Raw genomic sequence first — 16,648 nt, forward strand, 5'->3', positions numbered from 1 at the left:
CATGATATAGATCCCCTTTCAATAACTTTCCAACTTGGAGGAACGGAGTTGACGACTGAGAAATTTCAGTCCAGTTTTTTTTTGTTTTTTTGAAATTTTCTGCTTAGCTTAGTTTGGTTGATATTTTGTTTATAATTTTCTCATTGATTTGGGGATTTTTTTCCTTTCTTTTATATACACAATAAATCTTTTTCTTTCTTTTATTATATTCATTTACTAAGAGATCGTGGGAGCTACAGATTTTTTTATATTTTACTGTTCTTTATGATTATCCATGCCATGGTTGTTCTCCTGATCTCCGTGTATTACGTGTACAAACACTGATGCTATATATTAATCTGTATTAATTTGAAAATTAATTAAAAAAATTGAAAAGGAAAGAAAGATGTCCCCATCAACAGCCCACTGCTCCCCAAGGAACAGAGAGGAGCTGGAGGTGGGGACGGGTGTGTAACCAGTGAAGGCAGCTCAGCTGAAACAACGCTCGCAGGCCACTCGGCCCCTTCAACCCTGCTCTGCTGTTGGCCTCAGTTCCACTCTCCTGCCTGGCTCCCGTGATCCTCGACCTCCCCCATCGACCAAAAACCTCAGTGGCGCAGTGGGTAGAGACGCCGCCTCACAGCCCCGGGTTCGATCCCGACCTCCGGCACTGTGTGTGTCCGTCTGTGTACATGTGTCCGTCCATGTATGTGTCCATCCATGTATGTATCCATGTGTGTGTCCATTTGTGTATGTGTGTTGAATGTGTCTGTGTACGTGTACTTGTGTCTGTGTGTTTGTGTGTGTGTGTCCATCCGCGCGCGCGCGTGTGCGTGCGTGTGTGGAGTTTGCACGCTCTCCCTGTGACCACGTGGCTTTCTCCCCGGTGCTCCAGCTCCTTCACACATCCCAGCGATGTGCAGGATCTGTGGGTTAATCAGCCGCTGTACATTGCCCCCAGAGTGTGGGTAAGGGGTAGAATTTGGAGGGGGCGGGGGTGGGATGGGAATGTGGAAAGAATAAAAGATGGGATAAATGTCAGACCAGTGTGAATGGGTGTTTACCGGCCGGCATGGACCCAGTGGGCCTGTGTCTGTGCCGTGTGCCTCTGCGGTGGGTTCACACGTGCTGTCTGAACCTCCCACAATTTTACAGAGACAGAAGAGACTGCAGATGCTGGAATCTGGAGCAAACAGGAGACTGCTGGAAAAACTCAGCAGGTCAGGCAGCGTCTGTGGAGGAAGAGGGATGGTTGACGTTTCATGTTGAGACCCCGCATCAGGACTTCTCCACTGTTTAATCTTCGTTCAATTTTTAAAAAATAGATATTGATTAACTCTGGGAAACATTAGCTAAATCAAGAACATAAGAAAATAGGAGCAAGAATAGGCCACTCAGTCCCTCGAGTCTGCCCCACCATTCAAAATAGAACAGCACAGCACAGGAATAGGCTTGTACATCTCTTCTCATCACCTTGGTCTGACCCCGTGAGTGTGTGATGGGACAGTGCGGAGGGAGCTTCACCCTGTGTCCGACCCCGGGAGTGTGTGACGGGACGGTGTGGAGAGAGCTTCACCCTGTGTCTGACCCCGGGAGTGTGTGACGGGACGGTGCGGAGGGAGCTTCACCCTGTGTCTGACCCCGGGAGTGTGTGACGGGACGGTGCGGAGGGAGCTTCACCCTGTGTCTGACCCCGGGAGTGTGTGACAGGACGGTGCAGAGGGAGCTTCACCCTGGGTCTGACCCCGGGAGTGTGTGACAGGACGGTGCGGAGGGAGCTTCACTCTGTGTATAACCTGTGCTGTCCTGTAAGTACTGGTAGATTGAATCATTTCAAGTTCACTTGAATGTGGATCTCTTTTCTTTGTCTGCCATGCTTAGCGGATTAGATGAGGGAGATCTATGATGGCGAAATCCCTTCTGCCTGCACATGATCCACATCCCTCCATTCCCCGCACATTCACGGCCCGTTAAATGCCTCCATCGTATCTGCCTCCACCACCGCCCCTGGCAGCCTGTTCCAGGCACCCACTCCTCTCTGTGTAAAAAAAACTTGGCCTGTACATCTCCTTTAAACTTTCCCACCCCACCTTAAATGCATGCCCTCTAGTATTTGATCGCCTGATCTGCCCCAGGCCTCGTCTCCTCTACTGTGCCAATTCCCAATAGTCAAAGTCAAAGTCAGATGCACAAGTCCGTGTGTGCACGGGTGCGATGAAAAACTTCCTTGCAGCAGCATCACAGGCACAGAGCATCAGATAAGCAGCATTCACAAGAAAAACAGAAATTAAACATGAATTATATACCATTTTTATAAGAAAGAACACAACTAGAACAAAAAACAAAGTCCATTTTAATGGAAAGTGATAAAAGTGGTCCCAGTGTTGCTGTACTGAGGCAGTGATTAGGGTCGTGCCGGTCGGTTCAAGAACCGAATGGTTGAAGGGAAGTCGCTGTTCCTGAACCTGGTGGTGTGGGGACTTCAGGCTTCTGTACCTCCTGCCCGATGGGAGCTGCGAGAAGATGGCACGGCCCGGATGGTGGGGATCTTTGATGGTGGATGCTGCCTTCCCGAGGCAGCACCCCTCAATTCCCCGATTGTTCAAAATGTGATGGATTTCCTCTTTAGGTGCCCCTTGCCTGTGGAATCGTTGCCACGGAGGGCTGTGGAGGCCAAGTCACTGGGTGTATTTAAGGCAGGGATTGATAGGTTCTTGATTGGTGGGGGGGGGGGGGCGGGTTATGGGTTATAGGGAGAAGGCGGGAGAGAATGGGTTGTAAAAGAAATCAGCCACCGTTGAGTGGCAGAGCAGACGCGATGGGCTGAAGGGCCTCATCCTGCTCCTGTATTTTGTAATCAAGCCTCCAGGGAAGAGGATTCCGGAGATTCACCTCTCTCTGTGAGCTGCCAGAGGAAGTGAGTGAAGAAGGTACATTAACAACATTTAAAAGGCACTCGGACAGGTCCATGGATGGGAAAGGTTCAGAGGGATATGGGCCAAATGGTTTACAAAATTATGAGGGGTATAGACAGAGTAAATGCGAGTAGGCTCTTTCCACCAAGATTAGGAGAGATAAGTACGAGAGGACATGGTTTTAGGGTGAAAGGGGAAAGGTTTAGGGGGAACTTCCTCACTCAGAGAGTGGTGGGAGTGTGGAACGGGCTGCCATCTGATGTGGTAAATGCGGGCTCACTCTTAAGTTTTAAGAATAAATTAGATAGATACATGGACGGGAGAGGTCTGGAGGGTTATGGACTGGGTGCAGGTCAATGGTATTGGTTTATTATTGTCACTTGTACCGAGGTACAGTGAAAAACTTGTCTTGCATACCGATCGTACAGGTCAATTCATTACAGGGTACAAGCGGAATAAAGTTTCAGCACAGACTAGAAGGGCCGAATGGCCTGTTTTCTGTGCTGTGCTGTTCTATGGTTTTTAAATGGGACCGGCTGAGATGGGCACCTCAGTCGGCATGGACCAATTGGGCCGAAGGGCCTCTTTCCGTGCCGTTGCAATGCTCGTTTCTCCCCCCCCCCCCCCCCCCCCCACCCCCGGCCTTCGGTCCCCCAAAGACGACGAAGCAAAGACGGGGAGAGGTTCAGTCACTGGCTGTGGTACCTGACACTGAAGGCGCTCCTGCAGGGAGCCATTTGACATGTAGGTGTACACCAAGCAGTAGACCCCATCCTCCACACAGCATCCGGCCAGATCCATGATGTTCGGGTGTCGGTACCTGTGGGTGTCGAAGGCCTGGGGGGTTAGCGTCACGGGGTGGGGGGAGGGGTACGAGAGTAAAACAACTGGGCGCTTCGCGGCTGAGGAACTGGGCTGGTCGAGCAGTGTCTGTGTGTGTGGGGGGTGGGGTGAGGAATTGTCGACGTTTCGGCTCGAAACTCTGCACCGGTCCCAATGCAGGGTTCCGAGACCGAACGTCGACGATTCCCCCTCAGCCCCCGGAGACGCTGAGTTCCTCCGGCAGATCGTTTGTTGCTCCAGATTCCAGCCTCTGCCGTCTCTGGTGCCTGCACAGTGGTTTTTTAACCAAAATAAATTTATTCATCATAAAAAACCAAGTATATACAACAATAAGACAGTGCAAACCTTTACATTCGTGTACGGATCAATCACTAGTGTTACCTCTTTTTTAAAAACCCACCGCACCGATGCCACTTATGTGGCTCCCTGGGGTGATACCCCAATCCCATATTCACACCACTTAACGGGCTTCCTCGCCTGACCACCTCCCCACCACCCCCCGCAGTGGCAGAAGAACCCTAAACCGCGGACCTTCCCCACTGAGCCCTTGTGTTGGCTGCACCCAGCTTCAGTGCGTCCCTCAGCACGTACTCCTGCAGCCTGGAACGTGCCAGTCAGCAGCGTTCCCCTATGGACATCTCGCAGTGCCGGGAGACCAAGTTTCGGGCAGACCAAAGGGCGTCTTTCACCGAGTTGATGACCTTCCAGCAGCGGTTGATGTCCGTCTCTGTGTGTGTCCCCGGGAACAGCCCGTAGATCAGAGAATCCTCTGTTACGCAGCTGCTGGGGATGAAACGTGACAAGGACCCCTGCATCTTTTGCCACACCCTCCTCGCAAATCCACAGCCTGCAAAGAGGTGGGCGAACGTCTCGTCCCCAGCGCAGTCCTCCCAGGGGCAGCACGCGCTGGGACTGATGTTTCGACCACGCAGGAAGGATCTGACTGGGAGGGCCCCCCTCACCACCAGCCAAGCGAGGTCTTGGTGCTTGTTGGTGAGTTCTGGCGATGAGACATTCTGCCAGATGGACTGGAAGAACTCTTCCATGAAGGAGAGGCAGTTGCAGCAACGTCCAACTGAACTGGGACATTGCACGGCAACAGGGCCAGGCCCATCCTTCGCAACACTGGGGACAGGTTGAACCTCAGCACGTAGTGACACTTGGTGCCCACGTACTTTGGTTCCACGCACAGCCTGATGCAGCCACAGACGAAGGTGGTCAACAGGAGGAGGGTGACATTTGGGACACTTTTGCCCCCCATTGTCAGGGACGTGCATGGTGACCTGTCGGACCCGCTCCATCTTGGATCCCCAGACAAACTGGAAGACGGCATGGGTGGTTCCCAAGCCGGAGGAGCGAGGAACAGGCCACACCTGCACCAGGCAGGGCTGCCCTCTCTCCCGCCTTGTTCGTGTGCTGTATAGAACCCTTTGCCGAATCCATCAGGAAGGACGAGAGCATCAGAGGGGTGACGTTGCCAGGCAGTGGGGGCACCCAGGTGAAACCTCCCTGTACATGGACGACGTCGCCGTCTTCTGCTCGGACCCGAGGTCAGTTCACAGATTGAGCAGTATCCGCGACCAGTTTGAGTCGGCATCAGGGGCCAGAATCAACCGTGCAAAGAGCAAGACCATGCTCTTCGGCAACTGGCCCCACCGATCCAACGTCCCCTTCACCGTCAGGCCTGACTACCTGAAGGTGCTGGGGATCTGGTTCGGAGGGGCTGGGGCGTGCAACAAAAATTGGCGGGAGTGGATTGGGAGGGTGAAGCAGAGAATGGGACTGTGGGAACGGCGCTGCCTCTCAATAACTGGGAAGAACTTGGTCATCAGGTGTGAGGCGCCCTCAGGGCTGCTACACTTTTGCCCCCATTGTCCAGGGCTTGTGCAGGGACGGTGGACAAGTAAGGTGCGAGGGCTGCGGGCGAGGTAGATTGGGAGATGGGGGGCTCTCAAGTGACAACACTGACCCATCTGGTCGGAAGACACACCACTGTCAATCAAGGGTTAGCTCCACCCCCACCCATCCAGGCACACTAGTCCCACACTCGGGTGATTGGCCTGTTTGAACTACCTGGGCTGGACCACCCAGCCCTCCATCAGTATAGAGTGCCACATGCTTGGTTCTGCCTCTTTCGTCTCTGAGGGATGCCCTGTTGGTAAGCTGTGTACTGTTTAAAAGAGATTAGCTAAAGATCCCTGGGACCACAGAGCTGTGCCTGCACTGAGTTGAGGGGTGTCAGGCATCGTATTGACTGTTCCTTGATTGTATGTCCCCAGTTTGTTGCGTGTGTGTATCTTACCCCTGTTGCAGTTCCCCCACGTTCACGATCACCAGTGGGTGTGTGTGTGTGTTGCTCCTGTTATCTTTTCCCATGTTTGTTTTTAAAAATAAATCATTTTAACTCATAAGAGTTAAGTCCTTGCCCTTTGAGACCTCTCGAACCTGTTACAGTAACGAGGCAGTGCCGCGCCAACTGCTCGGAGCGGGTGGTCCTCAGTCGGGGCCGAGGGATGAAGGAACCGTCCAGGTTGCAGGTCGAATGGAGAGGGGAAGTGACCGGTGTGAAGAGGAGAGGGGGAGAGGGGCGTGACAGGGTGGACCGAGGAGGGGTGAAGGGTGAAGGAGGGGCGAAGGTGTATCGTGAAGGGTCATGGCTGTCACGTGACAGGGTCAAGGTCTGGCTCCACCCACCCATTAGTCCACACTTGACCACTGGCCTCTGCAAACACCTTTGTACCTGGCCTTGGGCCATTGGCTTGTTTGAACTACCTGGGCTGGACCACCCAGCCCTCCAGCACTATAAAGAACGCCACATGTGCGTGGTTCTCTCTCTCTCTCGATTGCTCCGGGAATTGTGAAACAACGCTGAGGAGACCATTGGTAAGAGTGTGCACTTCCACAAGGGTTAGGAGCATCCTATGTAGATTCCCAGTAGTGTAGAGCCGATGCTTGCACTGAGTCGTGGGGTGGCAGGCTTCATATTGTTTCTTCCTTGATCGTCTCTGTCCAGTTTCGTGTGTGTGTGTGTGTGTGTGGTGTGTGTGTGTGTGGTGTGTGTGTGTGTGTGTGTGTGTGTGTGTGTGTGGTGTGTGTGTGTGTGTGTGTGTGGTGTGTGTGTGTGTGTGTGTGTGTGTGTGTGTGTGTGTGTGTGTTCACGTTTGTCTTTTATAAATAAATCATTTTAACTCAAAGACTGTGTCCAGACTCCTTGTCCCTCAAGACCCATGAATCTGTTACACAACAGAAGGGTGAGGGGTGAAGGATGACGGGCAGGGAAGGGGAGGGAGCAGGGGGACGATCGGCAGAGGTGGACCAGGACAGGAAGGGTGGTGGTGGGGGGGTGGTCCGACGGAATGAGGTGGGCAGAGGGGATGGCGAAGGTGGGAGCACTTTGCACATTGAGCAAGGTCAGCTCTACTCACTGATAAAGCTTCTCCAGCTCGGTGTAAAAACTCTCCCTCACCGTCTTCCAGTCCAAGTTAGAATCCTGCATTGATAAGAGAGCATCGTCGGTGAATGACTTCCACACTGCGTGAGATCAGCCCACTTAATGTGCCAGCTTCCCTGCCCCAGGGCTCTCTAAGGCAAGCATTATCTCAGCGCCTCCGTCCGACAGTAAACGAAAGTAATAAAAATTACCAGTGCTGGAAACACAGCACAGGAACAGGTCCTTCTGCCCATCGTGTCCACGCCAGACGTCAACCACCCATTTGCACTGATCCCATTTTATTCTCCCCACATACATCACGGGCACATCCCTCCCCACCATCGGGAGTATCTACAGGAGGCGCTGCCTCAAGAACGTCCATCATCAAAGATCCCCACCATCCAGGCCGTGCCGTCTTCTCGCAGCTCCTGTCAGGCAGGAGGTACAGAAGCCTGAAGTCTCCACACCACCAGGTTCAGGAACAGCTACTTCCCTTCAACCATTTGGTTCTTGAACCAACCGGTAGTCAATGACCAGCTCTTTTGTTTTGCTGATATTGAGGGAAAGGTTGTTGTCATAACACCATGTCACTGGGCTCTCTATCTCCTTCCTGTATTCCGACTTTTGGAAGGGGAAGTCGGGAGAACACACCCCAGTCTTCATTGAGGGTCAGTCAGCGATGGAAAGGTGGAGCAGCTTCAAGTTCCTGAGCATCAACATCTCAGAGGATCTATCCTGGGCCCAGCACATTGATGCAATCACGAAGAAGGCACGCCAGTGGCTCTACTTCATTCAGAGTTTGAGGAGATTTGGTACGTCACCAAAGACTCCCAACAAATTTCTACAGAGCATTCTAACTGGTTGCACCACAGCCTGGTACAGAGGCTCCAACACTCAGGATCAAAAGAGGCTGCAGAGGGTGTAGACTCAGCCAGCTCCATCACGGGCACAACCCTCCCCGCCATCTTCAAGAGGTGGTGCCTCAAAAAGGCGGCATCCGTCACTAAGGAACCTCACCACCCAGGACATGCCCTCTTCCCATTACTACCATCGGGGAGGAGGTACAGGAGCCTGAAGACCCACACTCAACGATTCAGGAACAGCTTCTACCCCTCGGCCACCAGATTTCTGAACGGTCCATGAACCCATGAACACTACCTCGTTATTCCTTTTGTTTATTTTTAGAACATAGCAATTTTTATGCTTTGCACTGTACTGCGGCCGCAAAACAACAAATTTCACGACGTACGTATGTCAGTGATAATAAACCTGATTCTGACTCATTGTTATGTGAGATTCCATGGTGTCATCTGCAAACTTGTAGGTGGAAGTCGAGCAGAATCTGGTCAAAGGGCGTGATAACGATGTTACCTGAGCCCGTTTACATCAGATAATGTAACTGAACTGGCAGTAATTTCCCACACTGAGCGAGAAGCAACACCGCGCTGCCAGAGCAGAATTCACCAGCGGAGGAAATCCTCCTGGCCGCTCACCTCTTTTTTTTAATATAATTGTTTATTAACTAAAAGCACTGCAAAAAAGGACAACCAGCGTCAATACACTACAACTGATATAGAAGAGAAGAAACAAACTAAGCAGCTACATAACTGCAGTAAAATAACGCCAACTAAACACCCACTAAACACACTCGCAATACAACACCCACTAAACGCACACGCAGCACTTCAGAGAAGAATCACATTCTCACCGTCCACGACACACACGATCCCCTGAGGGGCCGACCGAGCACGGAACACAATCAGGGAGCCCGTGGACACCGCGTGCTCCAAGGACACCCGCACGCAAGCACGGAAGATGGGCAGGCAGGTGGACCGGCCGGAACCCTCGGCCGCCCGCCGCCGGGACCCGTGGACGGCCAGCTTGGCCAGGCCCAGAAGAAGACCCACCCCGCGTTGGGCTGAAGTGCAGCCAGAACTTGAGCAGCAGCCCCTTCAGATACGCAAAGAGGGGCTGCAACCTCGCACACTCCACATACACGTGGTACACCGTCTCCTGCCACTCACCTCTTTCAGTCTTTTGACAGCATACTCGGTGTGACGCATTAATGCGTGGTAAACGCAGCCGAAACCCCCTTCACCGATCTTCTGCCTCTCCGCAAAATTGTGAGTGCCATTTTTGAGTTCGCTCAGTGGCCAGTGGAACACGTTCTTCCTCACGCAGGGCGGGGACATGGGCCGAGATACTGGAGGGTCCTGAGGCAGCGGGGAGAAAACAGTTAAAATGGAGAGGAACAGAATGTGCACATTCCAGAAGACCTCGCCAGATCATTGCTGCAGAAAATCCGAGAAGGCATTCTACTGGTGTGGGACAGGAGGAGGACACAACGGTACGGTAGTGTAGCAGTTAGTGTAACACTATTACAGCACCAGAGACCCAGGTTCAATTCCGGCCACTGTCTGTAAGAAGTTTGTATGTTCCCCCCATGTGTCTGCGTGGGTTTCCTCCGGGTGCTCGGTTCCTCCCACATTCCAAAGACGTATGGGTTAGGAAGTTGTGGGCGTGCTATGTTGCTATGCTGGTGCCGGAAGCGTGGCGACACTTGCGGCTGCCCCCAGAACACTCGACACAAAAGGTGCATTTCACTGTGTGTTTCAATGTACATGTGACTAATAGAGTAATCTTATCTTATCATAACATGACACGCTGTAACAACCTGCTCTATCAGGAACTGGGGCACGCGGGAGAGAACAGCATATGGGAATGGGATATGGGGAAGGAGGGAGGGAACGGGATACGGGAACAGGGTATGGGGAACGCTGGAGGGGACAGGACACAGGGAACGCCGGAGGGGACAGGACACAGGGAACGCTGGAGGGAAGGGCAACGCAGGAGGGAACGGGATACAGGCAACGCAGAGGGGGGAACGGGATACGGGCAACGTGGGAGGGAATGGGATACGGGGATCGCGGGAGGGAACGGGATACGGAGAACGCCGGAGGGAACGGGATATGGGGAAGTAAGTGAGGGAACGGAGTTGTTCCAAGGTCAGGCAAGGCCCTTCTCTCCCCACTTTATAAAAGCGTGACTGAGTCACCAACGTGCTGCTGTGGATAAGTTGCCTGCAGTGTCCTGCAGATGTGACAAGACTTTGAAAGCTCTACTGCATGAATGTTTGGGACTGTCTGACCACTGCCCCCAGCAGCACTGCTTTAGCAGGCACACATCGAGCTCGAAGGCTGCCCTCAGCAGGAGTTGATGTGTATGGAGACCTCCCTGATCTTTTGCTGCTGCACCAGGAGCAGCTGCTCATCACTGTTACCAATGCACCACAGAAAGCATCCTATCCGGTGCATCACGGCTTGGTACGGCAACTGCTCTGCCCGGAACCGCAAGAAACTGCAGAGAGTTGTGGACACAGCCCAGTGCATCACGGACACAGCCTCCCCTCCTTGGACTCTGTCTTTACCTCTTGCTGTCTTGGTGAAGCAGTTGAAGTTAATTGTGAACAGGTTTTATTGCTGCTGGTCCTGCAGTCTCTCGCATCCTCATTTTAATTACTATCTGCTATCCATAATTTCATAACTCCCAAATAATTGGTATTGGTTTATTATTGCCACTTGTACAAGGTGGTAGTGAAAAACTTGTCTTGCAAACCGATCGTACAGGTCAATTCATCACACAGTGGCCACCTACATAACGTAATCAAAGACCCCACCCACCCGGGTCATTCTCTCTTCTCCCCTCTCCCATCGGGTAGAAGATACAGGGGCCTGAGGGCACATACCACCAGGCTCAAGGACGGCTTCTACCCCACTGTGATAAGACTATTGAACGGTTCCCTTATACGATGAGATGGACTCTGACCTCACGATCTACTTTGTTGTGACCTTGCACCTTATTGCACTGCACTTTCTCTGTAGCTGGGACACTTGACTCTGTACTGTTATTGTTTTTACCTGTACTACATCAATGCAATCTGTACTAACCCAATGTAACTGCACTGTGTAATGAATTGACCTGTACCATCGGTTTGCAAGACGAGTTTTTCACTGGACCTCGGTACGAGTGACAATAATAAACCAATACCAATAAAGCAGCAACCCTCATCAAAATAGTGGCAAGTCGTTTGTTTCCTTTTGCTTTAGTTAACATTATTAGGAGGTCCATTACTAATATTGGTTTATTACTGTCACTGTATTGACAGTAATCACCGTGGCACTGAATTAAAGCCTTTTACATCCTCCCAGTTACAGCTTCCGTGTGGCTCGGTTTAGTCACCCCTTGCGTACCCTGGCACATTTATCTAAAGAGCCAATGCGGGAGAGATTAGGAGGAAGAACCATTAACCTTTAAAGAGGCCAAGCAACACACACGAGTGTATTGCTCCAGATTCCAGCATCTGCAGAACCTCCAGAGAGGCCAAGTATTCGTCTGCAAAAGATGCAGCGCCCCTCCCTGGGATCTGTTACTTCCTTTGGCTGGAGCTTATAATTACCTTGCTAGGATCTGTAAACAAGCTGTCCGGAGGAGTGGATGGGCGTGGAAGCTCATTCTTCGGCACTGATTTGGAAGGAACTAAAAGATAAGATGTCTTTATGAGTCACACGTACATCGAAACACACAGTGAAATGTACCCTTTGCGCGTAGTGTTCTGGGGGCAGCCCGCAAGTGTCGCCATGCTTCCAGCGCCAACATAGCATGCCCACAATTTCCTAACCCGTACGTCTTTGGAATATGGGAGGAAACCGGAGCACCCAGAGGAAACCCACGCAGACACAGGGAGAAGGTACAAACTCCCCATGAAAAGGCCAACCCTGCACAGCTTAACCCTCTGAGGCTTGTTGAAATCAAGTCACAGATCAGAGCCAGGCCCTTGGGCCCACAGATCCTGTGCTCACCCTCAACCTCCCATTCGAACCATTCCTAAATTCTTTATTCTCCCCACATTCCACCGACTCCCCCCAGAATCTACCACTCACCTGCATACCAGGGGCAGATTCACAGCGGCCGATTTAACCCACCGATCCCCACGTCTGCAAGCACCCATCTTACACTGATCCTCCGTTAACCCATTTTATTCCCCACCGGATGCTGACCCTCACTTACACAGTGCCGGATTAACCCACCAACCCCGCACGTCATTGGGACGTGGGGGGAGATTGGAGCACCCAGGGGAAACCCACGTAGTCACAGTGAGTATGTGCAAACTCCACACACACACACACACACACACACACACAGAAAGAGACACACATACAAACAGAGAGAGAGACAGAGAGAGAGAGACACACACACAGAGAGACAGAGAGACAGAGACACACACACACAGTCACAGAGAGAGAGACACACACACAAACAGAAAGAGAGAGAGAGAGAGAGACACACACACACACACACACCACACACACACACAGTGCCAGAGGTCAGGATCGAACTCGGGTCTCTGGAGCACGAGGCCCCCATGATTGGTGTAGCCTTGGTGCCGGAGGCGGCAGGCAGCCCGGCACAGAATGCCACAGGCGGGCATGGTTCGCCCTTGGCCTGCTCCGCTTACCGGGAGAATCAAAGGTCACCGTCTCCCTGTCACTCAGCTTGCCGTTGAAACTCTTCTCGGAGTTCGGTCGACTGGACAGCGGAGTGGCCGCGGACAGGGGCTCTGCTGCAGGCAAGTACGGAATTGGCCTGGCGGGCGCTGCGTTGGGCCACGGTGGGTGGACCGGAGGTCTCCCTGGAACACAGAAAGAGCACGCTGTGGGTCAGTAAATGCAGGCACTTGTGATTACACAGGAAGGGGCTCTGAAAAGGCCTCGCAGCCAAAGTACCTTCCCAAATCATGTTGTATTCAGTTGTATTGTGTTCAGTTCTGGTTGCCTCATTGTAGGAAGGATGTGGAAGCTTTAAAGAGGGTGCAGAGGAGGTTTACCAGGATGTTGCCTGGATTGGAGAGCATGTCTTATGAGGAAAGGTTGACCAAGCTAGGGCTTTTCTCTTTGGAGAGGAGGATGAGAGGTGACAAGAGGCATAGATTGGGTGGACAGAGACTTCTTCCCAGGGTGACAATGGCTAACACGAGGGGACATAATTTTAAAGTGATTGGAGGAAGGTATAAGGGGGATGTCAGGGGTAAGTTTTTTTACACAAAGAATGGTGGGTGCATGGAACGCACTGCCGGCAGAGGTAGTGGGGGCAGATACATTAGGGACATTTAAGAGACTCTTAGATAGGCACATGAATGACAGAGAAATGGGGAGCTATGTGGGAGGGAAGGGTTAGATAGATCTTAGAGCAGGATAAAATGTCAGCACAACATTGTGGGCCGAAGGGCCTGTTCTGTGCTGTAGTGTTCTACGTTCTAAATGTTGTCACCGCTTCAACATCGACAGAGACCAAACTGGGCACGGCAAGCTTGCAGCTACAACGAGATAAGCTATTTTTATAGATCTTGGATGCAGCATAAATACAGGCCCAGAACACCAGGGAGAATTCCTTTCTTTCGCAGAACACCCGCGCTCCGTCCGTAACCGCGACCTGCGTCTCCCCGTCGCCGGTCACTTCAGCTCCCCCTCCCACCCCATCACTGACATGTCAGTCCTCGGCCTCCTCCACTGCCGGGAGAATTCCAAGCGCAAACTGGAGGAACAGCACCTTGTTTTCCGTCTTGGAACCTTGCAGCCTGACGGCATGAACATTGAACTCTCCTACTTTAGGTAATCCCCACCCCTGCAACATGCTCCTTCCCTTTCCCAGCCCCCTTCTCTTTTTTCTACCCCTTTTTTCCCCACCTGTGACCCATCTCCCGGTGGATCTGCTCTCCCCTCCTCCCCCACACCTGCCCATCACTACCTCTTACCTGCATCTACCTGTCACCACCCTGTGCCCACCCCGCCTCCCCTCTTCTGTCCACCTCTCACCGCTCTGCTTTTCCCTCCTATATATCAAGCTTCCCCTTTTCCTATCTTCAGTCCTGAAGAAAGGTCCTGACCCGAAACGTTGACCGCCTGCTTTTCTCCACGGATGCTGCCTGGCCTGCTGAGTTCCTCCAGCATCGTTGTGTTTTTCATCTAGATTCCAGCAATCTTCAGTCCTTTGTTTCTCTAGAATTCCTTTCCTGTCTACTTCAAACACTGACCAAGGGATATAAATTCTGGTGCAGTGCGGCACTTCCTCCTTGGCACCCCTCACGCAGTGTGGCACTCCCTCCTCGCCGCCCCTCCCTCCACATGCCTCCAGTTAACTCTGTCAACAACTTGCTTTGTCCTGGATGGATGCACTGAACAACAAACTAAAATAATGAAAAAGAGGGCACCCACCAAGAACCGGGGTCTACATAAGATAAGATAAGCTATCTTTATTAGTCACATGTACATAGAAACACACAGTGAAACACACCTTTTGTGTAGAGTGGTCTGGGGGCAGCCCACAAGTGTCGCCACGCTTCCGGTGCCAACATAGCACGCCCACAACTTCCTAACCCGTACGTCTTTGGAACGTGGGAGGAAACCGGAGCGCCCGGAGGAAACCCACGCAGACACGGGGAGAACGTACAAACTCCTTACAGACAGCGGCGGGAATTGAACCTGGGTCTCTAGGGCTGTAAAGCGTTACACTAACCGCTACACTACCGTGCCTGCCCTCAGGAATAGTAAAGGGAAAAAATAACTGATGGAAGTTGTCTATAGGCCACCAAATAATAACATTGCATTGGCACCAGCAATAAACCGAGAAATAGGTGTAGCACAGGATGCGGAGAGTCTACAGAGAGATATAGATAGGCTAAGTGAGTGGTTAACCTTTCTGTTAGTTAGTTACAACATGTTCACATCGTTTGATGTGTTGAAGCAATAAATTAAAACAAAATGTATTGCAAAAATTAGGACAATACAGGAATAATGAAACTGCAAGCACGATAGAATAAAACTACCGCACCAAAAATTATGAAGAACAAACACTAAAACCACAATGCAACCAAATAAACTTAACAATAAAACTCAATATTAAGAATCTCTAAAATACTTTAAAATACTAATTGTACCTAGAAGAGTGGTTCTTGTAACAAATGGGACTCTTGTCTCTCCACATCCCAGCATAGTCCAGAGCCAGACACAGGGCTCAGAATACTGCGCTCCAGATCTTTCCTGTCTCTGCTGTGGCAGCTGCCTTCATCAATGAGCAAGTCTCCCCTTCATAGCCCCTACCTGCTGCCAGTCATTGTCAAGGCACACCGATGATACAAGGCAGCAATGCTCAGGAGCAGAGTCAGGTTTATTATCACTGACCTACCGACGTGAAATTTATTGTTCTGTGACAGCAGTACAGTGCAAAGTCATAAAAATCTATGAATTACAAAAATAAATAAATAGTGCAAAAATAAAGGAATAATGAGGTAGTGTTCATGGGTTCATGGACCGTTCAGAAATCTGACGGCGGAGGGGAAGAAGCTGTTCCTGAATCATTGAGTGTGGGTCTTCAGGCTCCTGTACCTCCTCCCTGATGGTAGTAACGAGAAAAGGGCGTGTCCCAGGTGGTGAGGGTCCTCAGTGATGGACGCTGCCTTTTGGAGGCACCGTCTCTTGAAGGTGTCCTCGATGGTGGGGAGGCCCATGATGGAGCTGGCTGAGTCTACAACCCTCGGCGGCCTCTTGCGATCCTGTGCACTGGAGCTCCACCAGGCGCTGACACAACCAGTCAGAATCAATTTTATTCTATCGTGCTTCTAGTTTTCTTATTCCTGTATTGTCCTAATTTTTGCAATACATTTTGTTTTAATTTATAGCTTCAACACGTCAAACCAGTCAGAATGCTCTCCACCGTACAGCTAAAAATTTGCTGAACTCCCAATTCCTTCCCATCAACAAGCCACACAAAATTCCAATAATCTGGCATACTCACGACTTTGGATGTGGATGTTACTCCTATTAATACTTGAACACGCCTTTGTTCCACTGCTTTTTGTTTTGCATTGTGCCGGTATTGGTTTATTATGGTCACATGTACCGAGATACGGCGAGAAGCTTTTGTGTGTGTGCCGTCCAGACACATCATTCCAATAAGTACATCGAGGTAGTGAAAAGGAAAACAGAATGCAGAATATGGTGTTACAGTTACAGAGAAAGTGCAGTGCAGGTAAACAAGTAAAGTGCAAGGGCCAGGACGAGGTAAGAGATCAAAGAATTCATCTTTAGCATCTGAGAGGTCCATTCAGCAGTCTGATAACAGCAGGATAGAAGCTGTCCTTAATCCTGGTGGTACGCGCTTTCAGGCTCTTGTATCTTCTGCCCGATGGGAGGGGGTAAGAAGAGAGAGTGTCCAGCGTGGGAGGGGTCCTTGATTATGTTGACAGCTTTCCCGAGGCAGCAAGAACTGTAGACAGAGTCCACGGAGGGGAGGCTGGTTTCCGTGATGCTCTGGGCTGCGTCCACAACTCTCTGCAATTTCTTGTGGTCCCAGGCAGAGCAGTTGCCGTCCCAAGCCATGATGCATCCGGATAGGATGCTTTCTGTGGTGCATCGGTAAAAAGTTG

At 51.3% G+C, this 16,648-nt stretch overlaps 1 protein-coding gene across 4 annotated transcripts in view; it reads right to left on the reverse strand.

The window, feature by feature from the left end:
• irak1 (interleukin-1 receptor-associated kinase 1) overlaps positions 1-16,648 on the reverse strand; it is an 83,833-nt gene that overhangs the window by 17,365 nt on the left and 49,820 nt on the right. For 2 of the 4 annotated variants that reach the window (XM_052009075.1, XM_052009074.1), the window contains exons 3-7: positions 12,683-12,856; positions 11,624-11,703; positions 9,192-9,380; positions 7,163-7,227; positions 3,600-3,714 (exon numbers count right to left, since the gene is read on the reverse strand). In XM_052009075.1, the coding sequence (XP_051865035.1) occupies positions 3,600-3,714; positions 7,163-7,227; positions 9,192-9,380; positions 11,624-11,703; positions 12,683-12,856 (623 nt within the window). Of the gene's footprint in view, positions 1-3,599; positions 3,715-7,162; positions 7,228-9,191; positions 9,381-11,623; positions 11,704-12,682; positions 12,857-14,110; positions 14,252-14,517; positions 14,807-16,648 lie in introns of those variants that run through there. The other 2 variants (XM_052009077.1, XM_052009076.1) reach the window with 2 other exon arrangements.

The sequence above is a fragment of the Pristis pectinata genome, chromosome 43, assembly GCF_009764475.1.
Source record: "Pristis pectinata isolate sPriPec2 chromosome 43, sPriPec2.1.pri, whole genome shotgun sequence".
NCBI lineage: Eukaryota > Metazoa > Chordata > Chondrichthyes > Rhinopristiformes > Pristidae > Pristis > Pristis pectinata.